The following is a 20,127-nucleotide window of genomic DNA, read 5'->3' on the forward strand; positions in this document are numbered from 1 at the left end:
GTATTTTGTCAAATGCTTTTTCTGCATCTGTTGAGAGGATCATATGGTTCTTTTTTCTTTGATTAATGTATTGTATCACATTGATTGATTTGCAGATGTTGAACCAACCTTGCAGCCCAGGGATAAATCCCATGTGGTTGTGGTGAGTAATCCTTTTAATGTACTGTTGGATCCTATTGGCTAGTATTTTGGTGAGAATTTCTGCATCCACGTTCATCAAGGATATTGGTCTGTAACTCTCCTTTTTGATGGGGTCTTTGTCTGGTTTGGGGATCAAGGTAATGGTAGCCTCATAAAAGGAGTTTTGAAGTTTTCCTTCCATTTCTATTTTTTGGAACAGTTTCAGAAGAATAGGTATTAATTCTTCTTGAAATGTTTGGTAGAATTCCCCTGGGAAGCCATCTGGCCCTGGACTTTTGTTTGTTGGGAGATTTTTAATGACTGCTTCAATTTCCTTAGTGGTTATAGGTCTGTTCAGGTTTTCTATTTCTTCCTGGTTCAGTTTTGGTAGTTGATACATCTCTAGGAATGCATCCATTTCTTCCAGATTATCTAATTTGCTGGTATATAGTTGCTCATAATATGTTCCTATAATTGTTTGTATTTCTTTGATGTTGGTTGTGATCTCTCCTCTTTCATTCATGATTTTATTGATTTCTGTCATTTTTCTTTTCTTTTTGATACGTCTGGCCAGGGGTTTATCAATCTTGTTAATTCTTTCAAAGAACCAGCTCCTAGTTTCATTGATCTGTTCTACTGTTCTTTTGGTTTCTATTTCTCCAGCATTGGTCTTGCAACCAATTAACTGAGCAACCAGTGCTTGGGTCACTCAACCTCTGGGCTTTAGTTTCTCGCTTTGTACCATAAAGGGGATAACTAAACTATCCCATAGTTCTGATAGAGCCCTATCACTCTATGATTGTAGGAACTGTGTACCTTAGAACAATAAATGCACCTCAGTTTCTTTTATATCTTTAGTTTTAGAAAAGAATCTGGGCTGAAGGTCCTCTCTGAAGATCACTTACAGCTTTTTCATGCTCTTCAGGAAACCCAACAGTATTTCCCAAATGCCAACCCCTTGCCCTGCAAGCTTCATGAACCAGAGAAACTGCCTACAAGGAGCTCAGGCTCATGTCCAGCGAAGTCTGTGCTCTGAAACCCAGTAGATGAAGTAAAAATCCTGGATGTCATTCTGGATCTTTCCTCATTCCCAGATTTAATGATAATAGAATCTCTGATGAGGTGGAAACATAAATGTTGGACGTATAGGAGAGAGACAATATTGAAATGTAGAGATTGAAGGTGATAAGGAAATTTGCATAAAGAATTCAGGTCTTTCTGGAAGGGGAGGAATCAAGAGTCCCTCACCCTCTTCCTTTAAGTTCAAAACCTTTAGAATGTGACTGGATAGAAAAAAAAAATGGGCATGACAAAACCTCCAGATTCAATGAATGCAATGAGTCACCCATGATAAAAGCATCAGGAGATTACAAAACCAGGTGTAGTTTGAGGACAGCTGGTGTTCACCCCAGTTCCCCTCAGTTTCCTCTCACCCTCTCTGTGTTCCCATCCCTCAGCTCTATGGGCTGTTGCCTAAGGCTCACACCTGCAGACACCTGCAGGACTGTCCTTTGGCTACTGAAGCTTCTCTGCCCACATCACCAGCAGAGATTAGGAAGTGCCTGGTAGTTTACATCACCTGGAATGGACCTTGGTCAACAAGTAGGAAAGCCCAATTCTTTTGCCTTGAGTCAAGGAAAATTCTGGGATATAACTTAAACACTATAGTCCCTGTAGGATTAGGCTAAAACTGAGGCTTTGCCTGAAGCTGTATCCTTGCTTGGTTTCTTCCTTCTTCCCTGCTCTTCTCCCTTACACTTTTCCCCTAAATGCAATTTTTAAATAAATCATTTTCCCAGGAATCATCAATTCAGGGTCAGCTTCTCGGAACTTGACCTAGGATTTTGGTGTTGTACAAAAATGGTAACTCTGGTCTCCGAAGATGGCAGAGAATAGAGATTCTTCCATACCACTTTATGCGGGCATTCTGAAACCCTAAGGAAGAAACAATGTGATGGATTCTACATAAATTTAATGTTGGGAGCTCATGACAATTCTGTCAGGTATGTTCTTTGCTGAGCAAATTACCACTGGGGTTTGTGAAAGACTAAGAAAAAAAAATCATTGTAGCTTCAGCAGGGTTTTGCACCAATGGTTGTGATAGAGCAAGTACTCACATTGCTTTGGACACAACAGGGGATCACAGAAATGTGACAGAAGCTGCACCATGGAGGCAGGATAATCTTTCTTGACTAGGTTTCATCTGCAATCCCCAGGCCTCTGGTACTGGAGATAACACCAGTGGCATCACAGATCCTCCTAAACTAGATGATCCAACTTCTCATAATGGTACCATAGTCTTTCAAATTCAAATTCAAGCATGAGGATGCTCCCTAAAGATTCTTGGAGATATCAATCAATGAATGGAGACCTTAGCAACAAGTGTTAGACTTTCCATGAATGAGAGTGAGTTGGGGCTGAGATATTGCACTGAGTCATACTTCAAGCAGCAAAGCAGGGAAACACAATAACCAGTAAACTAATCACAAATCCATGCCAACACTGACTCGAGGAATCCATCCACATTTTTTCTCATTTCTCCATTTCTGTTTCTTCAGGAGGTCAGTTCATCATAATTGATCTGGATCAGTACAGCCATCTTGACCAACCTCTCTGCCTTTAGTTTTACTCCCTCTCAACCCATTTTCCGTACTGTAATTACAATGATCTCCTTACAACACTCTTAAGATCCTCCAATATCTTAAGACTCTCCCATGTCTCTCCATTATCTTCAGCATAAAGTTGAAACTCCATAGGATGGATTTGAAGCTCTTCCATCATCTGACTTCCCCAGGCACACCTCACATTCTCTCCTCCTGGCATGTTATGCCTCATCCATTCCTCACACATCCCTTTCTCTATTCTGGCTCATCCTCCCTACTGACTTGGTTTGAACAGTCCCCGAACAGTCCCGGTTCCTGCCATATAATTTTTACCTGCCTTCCCTCCTGCTTCACAGAGAGAATCCGGTATCCACCCACATTCTCTAGCAGGCACCCTAGGATTTCCTTCTGCTTTTGGATTCTGTACATCATTTTTGGTGTTGACATCCACATCACAGGGCAGATGAGAGAGAACAGGTTTGAGATGAGTGTTTCTCCTAACTCACACTGCTCAGAAGGCCATTCAGGATGAGATCAGCTGCTTGGTACACATATGTTCCTAGCTTTTACAATAGGTCCCTACACATTCTAAGTGATTGCAAGGAAAGGACCAAACATTTCCCATGCCACAGCTCTTTCCATCAACTGCATACATAAGCTTATATACTAGTGGAGTTGTAACAATACCAAGGCTGAACAGTGACTTTTTTGCTTCCTGCCCCAGCCCCCCTTGCAAAAACACCTCCCAGTTCTTTGGAGACTTACGGTTTCCATTACCTTTATTGGTTGTTGTTTATGATGATTATGGAATTGATGATAATGATTTGCCTGTAGCTAGTGGGGCATAGAAAAATCCATGCAGATTAAAGACCTCCAAGAGGTTTGCCTTACTTCTTTCCTTTCCCTAGTCCTTTTCTGCAGTATCGATCCTACCTTTATCCTCTTCACAAAGCCTTGCAATAACCTGGCTCCCTTCACCACTGGCTCTGGCTTTGTGGGGGGATTTATTATGAACTCTGGTTTAGAGACTTTAAATAGTCTATAATCTTGGCCAGGCTCAAGCTCAGCCAGTCCCAAAAGCCTGCTAAATGAAGCGTGACAAATGCATGCTCATTTAGTGGTGACTGGTGACAGCTGGGACGATGATGTATCTATCCTAACAGCAGAAGCAGGACATTTATTCAGTAATAGCCTTCATCGTCTCTCTCCTCCCAACCTCACAAAATCCCACTTCTCTGAGACAATTATTGGAGTAGTGGAACTTAAATCCCCATATTTCCAGAAGCGCATACATAAAATCATCTTCAGGCATGGATATGACAAAGCCAGGGATGCAAGTTGGTGTCTTTGTTTCCCTGCCTGACAGAGCAAGGCAGCATCACTGAGGTAGGACCCAGGGGAGCCCATTATCCCAGCCTGAAATGGCACACAAAACTGAGCATCCCATGCCTCCCAAGTTCATTACTGAAAAGATGAAAAACAGCATCTTTAGAATTATCATTTTTTTTTAATTGGCCTTATGAAATCATGTATCCTCTACCCCCTTCGGGTTGGCTTCTTAATGATTCCTGCTGACATTTGCCCTTGAAAATTGAAAAGACTTACTGTTAAAATACAAGAAGAAACCCTCCAAAAGTTAAATCAGGACACTCTGGTTCCCCCTTGCCCAGCAGTATGTACTGGTATCTCTTTGTGGTTTTAGTTTGTATTTCCCTAATGACTAATGATATTGAGTATCTTTTCATGTGCTTGTTGGTCATTTGCATATCTTCTTTAGTGAAATCTCTATTTAAATTTTTGCCCATATTTTATTAGGTTGTGCATCTTCTTATTGAGTTGCAAGGGGTTTTTATGTATTCCGGATACAAGTCCTTTGTCTGATAATATGTGTTGGAAGTATTTCTTCACTCTGTGGCTTGCCTAGTTTTCTTAAACACCTTTTAAAGAGCTTTTTAGAAAAAAAAATTGATGCAGTCCAATTTATCCAGTTTTTCTCTAATGGTTCATGCTTTTTATGTTGTAAGCAATCTTTGCTCAGCCAAAAATCAAAGATCATTTCCTGTTTTATTCTCAAAGTTTTATAATTTTAAGTTTACCCTATGACAATGATCTATTTTGAGTTACTTTTTTATTGATGCTATATACATATAGCATCAATAATGGCCAAGTTTCATTTTTTTCCTACGAATATCTAGTTAATTCAGCATCACTTGTTAAAATGACTTTCCTTTGCCCATTTAATTGTGTTGGAAATTTTGTCATAAAGCAATTGACCATATAGATGTAATTTATATTTTGTTCCATTCCATTCCACATTTTCACTATTACCAATGTGTCTTATTCACTGATGTTTGGAATATAGCCAGGCTGGATTTTGAAACTTCCCTTGACATCATGATTGCTTCTCCTTGGCTATATATCTCTATATCTATCTATCTATCTATCTATCTATCTATCTATCTATCTATCTCTATCTCCTGATATTTTCACTATCTTCTCTAACTCTGTCCAGCCTTACCAGGGTCTATGATCTCCCTGCCTCAAATATCAAAATGTGAGCTTCTACTAGTCCATTTTCTGAGAGACCTGTTGTATACGAGGGTAAGGTTAACTGTAATTATGTCTGATAATGACTTTTCCTTCTCTGTTGACACAATTTTCTAATCTAGGACCTTTAAAAGGTACTGTCATAATACAAAGATTTTGCTTTCTTGATGGTAACTTCAGACACCATAATAGGTTTCCTATAATAAAGGCCACACTTTGAGATTAAGTGTGCCATTTGGCATCCCTTAAGCCAATGTTCCTCAAATGATGGTACTTATACCACTGGTGACATGAGAGAGGCTTTCAGATTATACCTATATATTGTTTTTAAATATTAATAATTATATGTGTACTTGACTAGGTATTTAGAATGTAGCAACCCCAAAATATAGTTTCATACAGTATTGCTTAACAAAAGTATAATTGATTTATAAAAATTAGTTAATGTAGGGGCACCCGGGTGGCTCAGTCATTAAGCGTCTGCCTTCAGCTCAGGTCATGATCCCAGGACTCTGGGATCGAGCCCCACATCCGGCTCCCTGCTCAGTGGGGAGCCTGCTTCTCCCTCTCCCTCTGCCTGCTGCTTGTGTTCCCTCTCTCGCTGTCTCTGTCAAATAAATAAATAAAATTAAAAAAACAGTTAATGTAAAGAAAAATACTGATCAGATCATTTGATAATAATAATATATATATATATATCATATATATACCAAAATGATGTGAATGGGACTGACCTCACAGAACAGAGGAAACTGGCCAGATATCTTCCTGGAGTTTTGTAAATAATCTGACCTACTTCATTTTTATTCTTTCTCAGTCTGGTCATGTATAAGAGCCAGCGGATCCTTCAAAGAGCTATTGTCCACAATGTAGTACTAGCTAATCTTTTTGTGTCATACCTAATGTGTATTTCCTTACCTTCCTTTCCTTACCTTTTGTTTTTTTCTAGCCCAGTTCTGATAGGGTAAACACTACCACCTCTTTTATGGTGTAAGCCAACTCACTTACTCTTTCTGCTTCCTTTCTACCCTTCCTTCAGCATACTAGTTTGCCATTCATGAAAACTCTTCCTGGATCATTAAATTATATGGAAAGAGGGTTCCCCCATGCAGAGTGCTTTTAAAGTTAAACGAAAAGCTCCATTAAATGTCTTCTTATCTTTGTAAGCTCGAGGCAGAAAAAGTTCTTTTTTACTCATTATAGCGATTATTTTCTTCCTGCCCTTAAATATATCTGGAGATTTCAAATCATGAAAGAAATTTAGCTATCAAAACTGCCATAATATAAAAATAATTTAAATCCAAACCAAATCAACTAAAAAATGATGGATAAAACTGCTTTGAAAAGTCTATGTCATGCTCTAGTCCTAGCAATCTTTATTTCCTTGAAAAGACGGATCTTCTACATCATTAAATTTTTATTCCCATCACTCCTGGGTTGTTTGGCCTACGGGAATCTTTCATTGCTCATATTACACTTTTTAAATTTTTAAAAATTGTATTGAGGTGTATCGTGCATGCAGTAAGATGCACAAACCTTAGGTGCACCACCTGATGAAATAAATGTTCCATATGCCTACTCTTGGGCAATCATCACACAGTTAAAGACATAGAAAATTCTCGGCAGCCTAAAATGCTCTCTCTTGTCCTCTCCCACGCAATACCCTCCACAAAATACCCATTGGTCTGGCAGCTATTACCACAGATTCATTTGCTTCCCTTCCTGATTCATATAAATGGGCTAATACCATCGATACACTTCCACAGATGGCTTATTTTCCTGAATGTTATGTCTGTGAGTGCAACACATACTTCTGCCTAGACGCGCTGTCTGTTCTTTTCCATTGCTATTTAATATTCCATTGGTGAATATATCATTATATGATTTACCCATGGTATTGATGAGTGTTAGGGTCTTTTTAATTGTTGGCAACTATAAATTATATTGAAATGAGCATTCTTTTACATATATCTTGGTGGACATATGTACTCATTTCTATTTGGTATATACTTAGGAGTGGTACAGAGTAAAACAAATGTTTAATGTAATTGAAACTGCCAATTAATTTTCCAAAAAATTGTGGTGACTGTTGGACAACTGTGTGAATAGAATTAAAAAGCACTGAATAATGTAATTTAAGTAGTAGATTGTATGGTATATGAATTACACCTCTGTAAAAATTGGCATCCTTTATATTTCTATTAGGCAAAACTGTTTTTTATTTCACTTTTTACCTGTCTCACCTAGAATTGATTGTGTGTGTGTGTGTATGGAGTGAGTTAGGAATCAAACTATTGTTTTTCATATGGATTATGAATAGACACAGAACCACTATAGAACAGATAGCCATTTTCCTACCTCACTGCAATGGCACATTTATTGGAAGATTATAGTTTTTGGCTGTTGTGCATCTGTTTCAAAATACTCTCACACAATATACTCTTTTTAATTTTTTTAAGATTTTAATTATTTATTTGACAGAGAGAGACATAGTGAGAGAGGGAACACAAGCAGGGGGAGTGGGAGAGGGAGAAGCAGGCTTCCCGCTGAGCAGGGAGCCCGATGCGGGGCTGGATTCCAGGACCCTGGGATCATGACCTAAGCTGAAGGCAGACGCTTAACAACTGAGCCACCCAGGCACCCCACACAATATACTCTTTTTAAAAAGTGTCTTATTTTTCCAATGAAGAAAATAATGTGTGTATGTACTACAAAATTTTAAAAAGGGAGATATGAAGAAAAGTAAAATTATATAGAAATCCACTCAGATATCATATTAAGATGTTTTATTTATTTCTGCCTTTTTTTCTGATATTTCCCTGTATTGATAGATAGAACTGAGATGTAACATAAAATGTTTTATGTTCTTTTCCCAATTAATTTAATATTTTATGTGTTTTCCTAAATCATTATATATTCTTTGAAAACTCTTAATGAGTGTAGCTTCATCTAAAAACATATGCTAATCTATTTTCTTATTATGAAAATCTAAAATAATATTTTTTAAATACCTAGGAATAAACTTAACCAAAGAGGTGAAAGACCTGTACTCTGAAAACTCTAAAACACTAATGAAAGAAATGAAGAGGACACAAAAATGGAAAGACATTCCATGCTCATGGATTGAAAGAACAAATATTGTTAAAATGTCTATACTACCCAAAGCAATCTACATATTTAATTCAATTCCTATCAAAACACTAACAGCATTTTTCACAGAACTACAACAAACAATCCTAAAATTTGTATGAACCACAAAAGACCCTGGATACCCAAAGCTATCTTGAAAAAGAAAAACAAAACTGGAGGTCTCACAATTCCAGACCTCAAGTTATATTACAAAGCCACAGTAATCAAAACAGTATGATACTGACACAAGAACAGACAAATAGATCAGTGGAACAGAATAGAAATTCCAGAAATAAATGCACAATTATATGGTCAATTAATCTTCAACAAAGGAGGAAAGAATATGCAATGGAAAAAGGACAGTCTCTTTAGCAGATGGTGTTGGGAAAACTGGACAGCTACATGCAAAGGAATGAAACTGGACCACTTTCTTACATCATACACAAAGATAAACTTGAAATGGGTTAGAGATCTAAATGTGAGACCTGAAACCATAAAAATCCTTGAAGAGAACACAGACAGTAATTTCTCTGAAATTGGACCTAGTAACATTTTTCTATGTCTCCCCAGGCAAGGGAAATAAAAGCAAAAATAAACTATTGGGACTGCATCAGAATAAAAGCCTTCTGCACAGCAAAGAAAACAGCCAACAAAACTAAAAGGCAACCTACTGAATAGGAGAAGATATTTGCAAATGACAATTCTGATAAAGGGTTAGTATCCAAAATATATAAAGAACTGATACAACTCAACACCCAAAAAAGAAATAATCCAACATAAAAATGGGCAGAAGAGAGAGGGTGGAGCAAGATGGCAGAGGAGTAGGAGACCTGGATTTCGTCTGGTCTCAGGAATTCAGCTGGATAGGGATCAAACCATTCTGAAAACCTACGAACTCAACAGGGATCGAAGAAAAGAATAGCAACAATTCTCTGAACAGAAAAGCGACCACTTTCTGGAAGGGAGGACGTGTGGAGAAGTGAATCCGAGGTGATATTCGGGAGGATAGATGGCAGAGGAGGGGGCCTCCGTCAGCCACTTCTGGCAAGTGATAGAGCTGCGGAGCACAAAATCGGAGTTTTGAAAGTTGAAACTTCAACTTTCAGAAGTTGGCTCCACTGAGGGATGTCGCTCCAGTGGCTAAGCGGGGGGGGGGGGGGGGGGGGGGGGGGGATGGAATCCTCACGGGACAGTGTGGTCTCAGGACCCTCAGGGTCACAAAAAGACCAGGGGTGCCTGAGTGCGACAGAGTTCCTGGGTATCAGATCAGGGAAGCCAGCTGCAGAGATGGAGATGAGGTGCGGGCTCTCACCTCGGGGTTGCCATGAACTGTGATCGTTGACACACTCATGCCACTGCTCCTCCAGCAGGGACCCAACAAGCGGCAGATCTGGGGAGACTCCCCTTACTCCCTCGGGAGGAGCGGCACGGGAGCACACCGCAGGGATCTGCTGGGTTTCGAGACTCCACACCGAGTCGGTGCCAGAGATAGAAATGCTCGGTCACAGGCCAGGTGAGCACAGAGTGCGGCCGGAGACCAGGGAGACGGGAGTGACTGACTGCTTTTCTCTGGGGGCACACGGAGGAGCGGGGCCCTGAGTTCTCAGCTTCTGCAGGGCGGAGCATCAGAGGCCACCATTTTCACTCTCATCCTCCAAAGCTGTATGGAAAGCTTGCAGGGAACAAAAGCTCCCAAGAGGAAACCTGAGCATATTACTTAGTTCAGACTGAGAAGGGCAGGGCATTCCAACTCCAGCAAAGAACTCTGGGAACCACGGCAACAGGCCCCTCCCCCAGAAGATTAGCAAGAACAGCCAGCCAAGACCAAGTTTACCAATCAATGAGAACGGCAGAACTCCAGCGCTAGGGGAATACTGCACATAGAATTCATGGCTTTTTAAAAAAGATTCTGTAGTCTTCCAAAGTTATTTTTATAACTGTCTTTTTTTTGAATTTCTTTTTCCCTTTTTCACCCAAAAACTTAACAATCCCTTTTTTAAAAAAAACATTTTTATTTTTCATTTTTAGAGTAATATTCTATCCCTTCATAATAGTTACCCTTATTTTTGGCATATATATATATAAGTTGTTCTCTCTTTAAAATTTTGAGATACAGTTCCTTCTAACAGATCAAAATATACCCTAAATCTCTAGTGTATGGCTTTGTTCTAGTCTCCTGCCTGATGACATTCTCTCCCCCTTTTGATTTCTTTTTTTTTTAAATCCTCTTCTTTCTTTTTTCAAACTTCTTATCTTATCAATTCCTTTTATAAAATTTTTATAATTTTCACATTTACATTCATATTCCATCTTTTCATTGTATCAACCCTTATTTTGTACATATGTCTTTCTTTTTTAAAATTTTGGGAAGCAGTTTCTTCTAAAAGACCAAAATACACCCAAAATCTAGTGTGTGGCACTGATCTATGCACCAGTCTGATCATAATTGATCATATTCTGGTTTATTTTGTTTTGTTCTCTTTTGGTTTGTTTTTATCTTTTCCTTTTTTTCTCTCTCTTTCTTTTTTCTTTCTTTTCCTTTCTTTTCCCCGGGTTTCAGGTCTTTTCTGATTTCTTTAGACTATAATTTCTGGGGACGTTGTCACCTTGTTAGCATTTTGTTCTCTCATTCATCTCTTCTCCTCTGGACAAAATGACAAGATGGAAAAAATCACCTCAACAGAAAGAACAAGCGGTAGTACCGTCTGCCAGGGACCTACTCAATACAGACATTAGTACGATCTCGGACATAGAGTTAGGAATCATGATTTTAAAGATACTAGCTGGGCTTGAAAAAAGCATGGAAGTTATTAGAGAAACCCTTTCTGGAGAAATAAAAGAACTAAAATCTAACCAAGTTGAAATCAAAAAGGCTATTAATGAGGTACAATCAAAAATGGGGGCACTAACTGCTAAGATAAAAGGGGCAGAAGAGGGAATCAGCGATATAGAAGACCAAATGATGGAAAATAAAGAAGCTGAGAAAAAGAGAGATAAACAACTACTGGATCACGAGGGCAGAATTCAAGAGATAAGCGATACCATAAGACGAAACAACATTAGAATAATTGGGATCCCAGAAGAAGAAGAAAGAGAGAGGGGCAGAAGGTATACTGGAGCAAATTATAACAGAGAACTTCCCTAATGTGGGGAAGGAAACAGGCATCATAATCCAGGAGGCACAGAGAATGCCCCTCAAAATCAATAAAAATAGGCCAACACCCCAACATCTAATAGTAAAACTTATGAGTCTCAAAGACAAAGAGAAAATCCTGAAAGGAGCTCAGGAGAAGAGATATGTAACCTCTAATGGTAGACACATTACATTGGCAACAGACCTATCCACAGAGACCTGGCAGGCCAGAAAGGACTGGCATGATATATTCAGAGCACTAAATGAGAAAAATATGCAGCCAAGAATGCTATATCCAGCTAAGCTGTCATTGAAAATAGAAGGAGAGATAAAAAGCTTCTAGGACAAACAAAAACTAAAGGAATTTGCAAACATGAGACCAGCCCTACAAGCAATATTGAAAGGGGTCCTCTAAGCAAAGAGAAAGCCGAAAAGCAACATAGACCAGAAAGGAACACAGACAATGTACAGTAACAGTCACCTTACAGGCAATACAATGGCACTAAATTCATATCTTTCAATAGTTACCCTGAATGTAAATGGGCTAAATGCCCCAATCAAAAGACACAGGCTATCAGATTGGATTAAAAAACAGGACCCATCTATATGCTGTCTACAAAAGACTCATTTTAGGCCCAAAGACACCCCCAGATTGAGAGTGAGGGGGTGGAAAACGATTTACCATGCTAATGGACACCAAAAGAAAGCTGGGGTGGCAATCATTAAATCAGACAAATTAGATTTTAAACCAAAGACTATAATAAGAGATGAGGAAGGACACTATAACCTACTTAAAGGGTCTATCCAACAAGAAGATCTAACAATTGTAAATATGTATGCCCCGAACATGGGAGCAGCCAATTATATAAGGCAATTAATAACAAAAGCAAAGAAACACATTGACAACAATACAATAATAGTGGGGGACTTTAACACCCCCCTGACTGAAATGGACAGATCATCTAAGCAAAAGATCAACAAGGAAATAAAGACTTTAAATGACACACTGGACCAAATGGACTTCACAGACATATTCAGAACATTCCATCCCAAAGCAACGGAATACACATTCTTCTCTAGTGCCCATGTAACATTCTTCAGAATAGATCACATCCTAGGTCACAAATCGGATCTCAACCAGTACCAAAAATTGGGATCATTCCCTGCATATTTTCAGACCACAATGCTTTGAAACTAGAACTCAATCACAGGAGGAAATTTGGAAAGAACTCAAATACATGGAGGCTAAAGAGCATCCTACTAAAGGATGAATGGGTCAACCAGGAAATTAAAGAATTAAAAAAATTCATGGAAACCAATGAAAATGAAAACACAACTGTTCAAAATCTTTGGGATGCAGCAAGGGCAGTCCTAAGAGGAAAGTATATAGCAATACAAGCCTTTTCTCCTGAAACAAGCAAGGTCTCAAATACACAACCTAACCCTACAACTAACAGAGCTGGAGAAAAAACAGCAAATAAAGCCTAAACCCAGCAGGAGAAGAGAAATAATAAAGATCAGAGCAGAAATCAAGGAAATAGAAACCAAAAGAACAGTAGAACAGATCAACGAAACTAGGAGCTGGTCCTTTGAAAGAATTAACAACATTGATAAACCCCTGGCCAGACTTATCAAAAAGAAAATAAAAATGACAGAAATAAATAAAATCATGAATGAAAGAGGAGAGATCACACCAACACCAAAGAAATACAAACAATTATAAGAACATATTATGAGCAACTCTATGCTAGCAAATTAGATAACCTGGAAGAAATAGACGCATTCCTAGAGATGTATCAACTACCAAAACTGAGCCAGGGAGAAATAGAAAACCTAAAGAGACCTATAACCACTAAAGAAATTGAAGCAGTCATCAAAAAATCTCCCAACAAACAAAAGCCCAGGGCCAGATGGCTTCCCAGGGGAATTCTACCAAACATTTCAAGAAGAATTAATACCTATTCTCCTGAAACTGTTCCAAAAAATAGAAATGGAAGGAAAACTTCCAAACTTGCTTTATGAGGCCACCATTACCTTGATTCCCCAACCAGACAAAGACCCCATCAAAAAGGAGAATTACGGACCAATATCCTTGATGAACATGGATGCAAAAATTCTCACCAAAATACTAGCCAATAGGATCCAACAGTACATTAAAAGGATTATTCACCACGACCAAGTGGGATTTATCCCTGGGCTGCAAGGTTGGTTCAACGTCCGTAAATCAATCAATGTGATACAATACATTAACAAAAGAAAGAAGAAGAGTCATATGATCCTCTCAGCAGATGCAGAAAAAGCATTTGAGAAAATACAGCATCCTTTCTTGATCAAAACTCTTCAGAGTATAGGGATAGAGTGTACATACCTCAATATCATAAAAGCCATCTATGAAAAACCCACAGCGAATATCATTCTCAATGGGGAAAAACTGAGAGCTTTCCCCGTGAGGTCAGGAACATGTCATGGATGTCCACTATCACCACTGCTATTCAACATTGTATTAGAAGTCCTAGCCACAGCAATCAAACAACAAAAAGATACCAAATGCATCCAAATCAGCAAAGAAGAAATCAAACTCTCACTGTTTGCAGATGATATGATACTTTATGTGGAAAACCCAAAAGACGCCACCCCAAAACTGCTAGAACTCATACAGGAATTCAGTCAAGTGGCAGGATATAAAATCAATGCACAGAAATCAGTGGCATTCCTATACACCCACAACAAGACAGAAGACAGAGAAATTAAGGAGTCGATCCCATTTACAATTGCACCCAAAACCATAAGACACCTAGGAATAAATCTAACCAAATAGGCAAAGGATTTGTACTCAGAAAAGTATAAAATACTTATGAAAGAAATTGAGGAAGACACAAAGAAATGGACAAATATTCCATGCTCATGGATTGGAAGAGCAAATATTGTGAAGATGTCAATGTTACCTAGAGCAATGTACACATTCAATGCAATCCCCATCCAAATACCCTCCACTTTTTTCAAAGTAATGGTACAAGTAATCCTAAAAATTGTATGGAACCAGAAAAGACCCCGAATAGCCAGAGGAATGTTGAAAAAGCAAAGCAAAGCTGGAGGCATCACAATTCCGGACTTCCAGCTCTATTACAAAACTGTCATCATCAAGACAGTATGGTACTGGCACAAAAACAGACACACAGATCAATGGAACAGAATCGAGAGCCCAGAAATGGACCCACAACTCTATGGTCAACTCATCTTTGACAAAGCAGGAAAGAATGTCCAATGGAAAAAAGACAGTCTCTTCAACAAATGGTGTTGGGAAAATTGGACAGCCACATGCAGAAGAATGAAACTGGACCATTTCCTTACACCACACAAAAAATAGACTCCAAATGGTTGAAAGACCTCAATGTGAGACAGGAGTCTATCAAAATCCTAAAGGAGAACACAGGCAGCAACCTCTTCGACCTCAGCCGCAGCAGTTTCTTCCTAGAAACATCGCCAAAGCAAGGGAAGCAAGTGAAAAAATGAACTACTGGGACCTCATCAAGATAAAAAGCTTTTGCACAGCAAAAGAAACAGTCAACAAAACCAAAAGACAACCCACAGAATGGAAGAAGATATTTGCATGTGACATTTCAGATAAAGGGCTAGTATCCAATATCTATATAGAACTTATCAAACTCAACACCCAAAGAACAAATAATCCAATCAAGAAATGGGCAGAAGAAATGAACAGACATTTTTCCAAACAAGATATCCAAATGGCCAACAGACACACGAAAAAGTGCTCAACATCTCTCAGCATCAGTGAAATCCAAATCAAAACCTCAATGAGATATCACCTCACACCAGTCAGAATGGCTAAAATTAACAAGTCAGGAAACGACAGATGTTGCGGGGATGTGAGAAAGGGGAACCCTCCTACACTGTTGGTGGGAATGCAAGCTGGTGCAACCACTCTGGGAAACAGTATGGAGGTTCCTCAAAATGTTGAAAATAGATCTACCCTACGACCCAGGAATTGCACCACTGGGTATTTACCCCAAAGATACCAATGTAGGGAATTGAAGCACCCAACATTTATAGCAGCAATGTCCACAATAGCTAAACTTTGGAAAGAGCCAAGATGTCCATCGACAGATGAATGTATAAAGAAGATGTGGTATATATATACAATTTAATATTATGCAGCCATCAAAAGGAATGAGATCTTGCCATTTGCAACGATGTGAATGGAACTGGAGGGTGTTATGCTGAGTGAAATAAGTCAATCAGAGAAAGACATGTATCATATGACCTCACTGATATGAGGAATTCTTAATCTCAGGAAACAAACTGAGGGTTGCTGGAGTGGTGGGGGGGTGGGAGGGATGGGGTGCCTGGGTGATAGACGTTGGGGAGGGTATGTGCTATGGTGAGCACTGTGAATTGTGCAAGACTGTTGAGTCACAGATCTGTACTTATGAAACAATTAATGCTATATATGTTAAGAAAAAAAAAGAACAAGATAGCAGGAGGGGAAGAATGAAGGGGAGGAATCAGAGGGGGAGACGAACCATGAGAGACGATAGACTCCGTAAAACAAACTGAGGGTTCTAGAGGGGAGGGGGGTGAGAAGATGTGTTAGCCTGGTGATGGGTATTAAGGAGGGCACGTTCTGCATGGAGCACTGGGTGTTATGCACAAACAATGAATCATGGAACACTACATCAAAAACTAATGATGTAATGTATGGGTATTAACATAATAAAAAATTTAAAGTGAAAAAATAAAAATAATAAAAAAATAAAAATGGGCAGAAGACATGAACAGATATTTCTCCAAAGAAGACATACAGATGGTCAATAGACACATGAAAAGTTGCTCAAACATCATTCATCATCAGGGAAATACAAATCAAAACTCCAATGAGGGATCATCTCACACTTGTCAGAGTGGCTAAAATCAAAAACACAAGAAACAACAGGGTAGGTGAGGATGTGGAGAAAAAGGAACCCTCATGCATTGTTGGTGGGAAGGCAAATTGGTGCAGCCACTCTGGAAAACAGTATGGAGTTTCCTCAAAAAGCTAAAAATAGAACTACTCTATGATTCAGTAATTGTATGACTAGGTATTTACCCCCAAAATGCAAAAACACTAATTCAAAGGGATACCTGCACCCCTACGTTTACTGCAGCATTACTTACAACAGCCAAATTTTGGAAGCAGCCAAAGTGCCCATCAATAGATGAATGGATAAAGAAAACGTGGAATATATATCTAATGGAATATTACTCAGCTATAAAAAAGAATGACATCTTGCCATTTGCAACAACATGGGTGGAGCTAGAGAGTATAATGTAAGCAAAATAAGTCAGAGAAAGACAAATACTATATGATTCACTCATATGTGGAATTTAAGAAACAAACAAGAAAAAAAAAGAAAGAGATAAACCAAGAAACAGAAATTATATCTTAATTATAGAAAATAATCTGACAGTCCCTAGAGGGGAGTTTGGGAGAGGATGGGTGAAATAGGTGAAGGGAATTAAGAGTACAATTATGATGAGCACTGAAGTAATATATAGAATTGTTGAATCAGTATATTGTAAACCTGAAACTAATAAAACCCTCTATGTTAACTGTACTGGAATTAAAATTAAAAACTTAGTAATAGGGGGTGCCTGGGTGACTCAGTGGGTTAATCATCCGACTCTTGATTTCAGCTCAGGTCATGATTTCAGGGTCATGAGATCGAGGCCACTTTGGGCTCCATGCTCAACAGGGAGACTGCTTCTCTCCCTCTCCCTCTGGCCCTCCCCCAGCTCACACACTCTCTCCTCTCTCTCTAAAATAAATAAAAAAATCTTTTAAAAAATTCTAATAATAAAAAATAGTATTTTTGAAAAAACAAATAACATTGCGAGAAACATCTACACCCCTAAATTTTTAATTTGGGGAAAATTTCAGTCATTATTTTTTCAAATATCTCTTCTGCTCCTTTCTTCTGCTTCTGGTGTTCCCATTACGCAGATGTTACACCTTTTATAAATGTCTTACAGTTCTTACATATTCTGTTCTATTTTTCCTCAGTCTCTGTTCCCTGCTTTCCAGTTTTAAAAGATTCTATTGAGATATCCTCAAGCTCAGAGGTTCTTTCCTCAGCCATGTCCAGTCTACTAATGAGCCCACCAAAGACATTCTTCATTTTTGTTACAGTGTTTTTGGTTCTTTTTTTAGGATTTCCATCTCTCTGCTTACATTGCCCATCTGTTCTTGTGTGCTGTCTACTTTATACATGAGAGTCTTTAGCATATTAATCATAGTTGTTTTTAATTCCTGATGTGATTATTACAATATCCCTGCCATGTCTGGTTTTCTTGCTAGCTCAGTCTCTTCAAATTGTTTTTTTGCTTTTGCTTTTTGGAATGTTTTATAACTTTTTCCTGACAGCCGGACATGTTGTACCTGGTAAAGGAAACTGCTGTAAACAGGCCTTTAGTGATGTGGTGGTAAGCTGTGGGGGGAGATGAACCGTTCTGCAGTCCTGTGACTAAGTCTCAGTCTTTTAGGAAGACTGCCCCTGGACTGTGAACATTACAAGTGTTTCTCAGATATTTTTCTCCCTCCCCCCCCCCCCCCCCCCCCCCCGCTTAGGTGAGACAGGATGGCTCAAGGGGACTGGAGTTGGATATTTCCTTGCCCCCCATTCAGTTAGGCTCTGATAAAAACCAGCTGATTGGGCTGTGTTTAATTAGTTTCTCAGGAGAGCAGGCCTTGTTAAGAATTTCAAAGTGTTCTAGTTATACAATGACTCCTTTTCCTCTCCCTCTGCCAAAAGTATGAGGACATTTTTCTCCAATATTTATTTTAAGAACCTGATCAATCTCCCAGAGGTAAATCTCACAAAACTGTGGTGGTTCCCCCACACCAAGACTGGGTCTCTCTGGAATGTTTAACTCTCAGAGTTGTCTACACTGAGCCTCCAGCAATTACTCAATTACTGTTCAGGTTTTCCTACCCAGGCACTGGTTCCCATGGAGGTTTCTACTCCTGAGTCTTCACTCTGGTAAGTTGTGACTCCTTGTGGCAACCTGTCTGTCTCTCTAATCTTGCAGGCAGCAGTTTGCCCTGTGTCCTCCCCTCTTAGATCCTCTTATGGATCCAAGAAGAGTTGTTGATTACTCAGTCTGTCCAACTTTTTACTTGCTCTTAAGATAGAGTGGCAACTTCCAAGCTCCCAACATGAGGAATTGAGAACCAAAACTTGGCATTTATTTTTTCAAGTCTTTAGATCTCTATAACCAAACGTTAGTAAAATGACATTTACACTTGAGCAGCATTGTTGATAGGTCAATTCAATGATGACTCAACAAAATGAAACCCTCATTTAAAATGGATGCACAAGCTCTTCCTTCTTGTGGCCATCGCTGAAGCGGCGCCGGCCAAAATGAAGTTTAATCCCTTTGTGACTTCGGACCGGAGCAAGAACCGAAAACGGCATTTCAATGCACCTTCCCACATTCGCAGGAAGATCATGTCTTCCCCTCTTTCTAAAGAGCTGAGACAGAAGTACAACGTTCGATCCATGCCCATCCGAAAGGATGATGAAGTGCAGGTTGTGCGAGGACACTACAAAGGTCAGCAGATTGGCAAAGTAGTCCAGGTTTACAGGAAGAAGTACGTCATCCACATCGAACGAGTGCAGCGAGAGAAGGCAAACGGCACAACCGTCCACGTGGGCATTCACCCTAGCAAGGTGGTTATCACCAGACTAAAACTGGACAAAGACCGCAAAAAGATCCTTGAACGTAAAGCCAAATCTCGCCAAGTAGGAAAGGAAAAGGGCAAATATAAGGAAGAAACAATTGAGAAGATGCAGGAGTAAAATAATCTTATATGTGACTTGAAATAAAAACTGTTAAAATGAAAAAAAAAATAAAATGGATGCACAATATTAATATAAAGGAAGGAAGTACATAAAATTGAAGAACATTCATTTTTAGACACTGCATCCAAACCTTACCATGTATGATTTTGATAATCTCCACTATGTTTCCTAATCTCTCAGATGGGCAATTTCTCAAGTGCAAAATGTCAATAGCCCTTATTCCCTGTGTCATTATAAAGATAAAATGAGATCACATATGGAGAGCCCTTGACAAAATTGGGCATGTTATGAAAGCTCAATAAATGGAAACTATTATTTCTCATAGACTCTAATATTTCTTCTATTGTTGAACTTTTAGATTATTTTTTTCTTTTCTAGCAATAACAGTGAAATACATATCTATCATCTATTTTCATAAGTGCTTGTTTACATTTTGAGTATTTTTGCAGGCTGAAGTTCCTGAAGTTGTGGAAGATTATGAGTATTTTTAAAACTCAGACAAAATGCTGCCAAATTGCATTTAGATAAGTTATATCAATTTATACTTCCAACACCAGATTGTGAGAAGACCAGCTCAATACTCCTTTAGAAGCAGATTAAAAAAGAGAAAGAAAAGTTGATTTGAATTTGAATTTCTTTGATTACTAGAGAATCTGCACTATTTATTCTTAATATATTGGTCAACAACATTTCACTTTTTGTTGCTATTCTTTGTCCTTTTTCCATTGTGGTTCCAGTT

The 20,127-nt window shown here is 38.8% G+C and overlaps 1 protein-coding gene across 1 annotated transcript; it reads left to right on the plus strand.

Moving 5' to 3' along the window:
• Nucleotides 1-18,906: 18,906 nt before the first annotated feature.
• LOC113937525 (60S ribosomal protein L26-like) lies at nucleotides 18,907-19,436 on the plus strand. Its single transcript, XM_027621900.1, has one exon. The coding sequence runs from the start codon at nucleotides 18,948-18,950 to the stop codon at nucleotides 19,383-19,385; it is 438 nt and encodes a 145-aa protein (XP_027477701.1). The 5' UTR covers nucleotides 18,907-18,947; the 3' UTR covers nucleotides 19,386-19,436.
• Nucleotides 19,437-20,127: the final 691 nt, after the last annotated feature.

Source organism: Zalophus californianus, chromosome 8 (genome assembly GCF_009762305.2).
Source record: "Zalophus californianus isolate mZalCal1 chromosome 8, mZalCal1.pri.v2, whole genome shotgun sequence".
In the NCBI taxonomy this organism is placed as follows: Eukaryota; Metazoa; Chordata; class Mammalia; order Carnivora; family Otariidae; genus Zalophus; species Zalophus californianus.

Bases quoted from the DNA above. Each gene is read 5' to 3' on its own strand.
- LOC113937525 (XM_027621900.1), top strand. From the start codon at position 18,948: ATGAAGTTTAATCCCTTTGTGACTTCGGACCGGAGCAAGAACCGAAAA.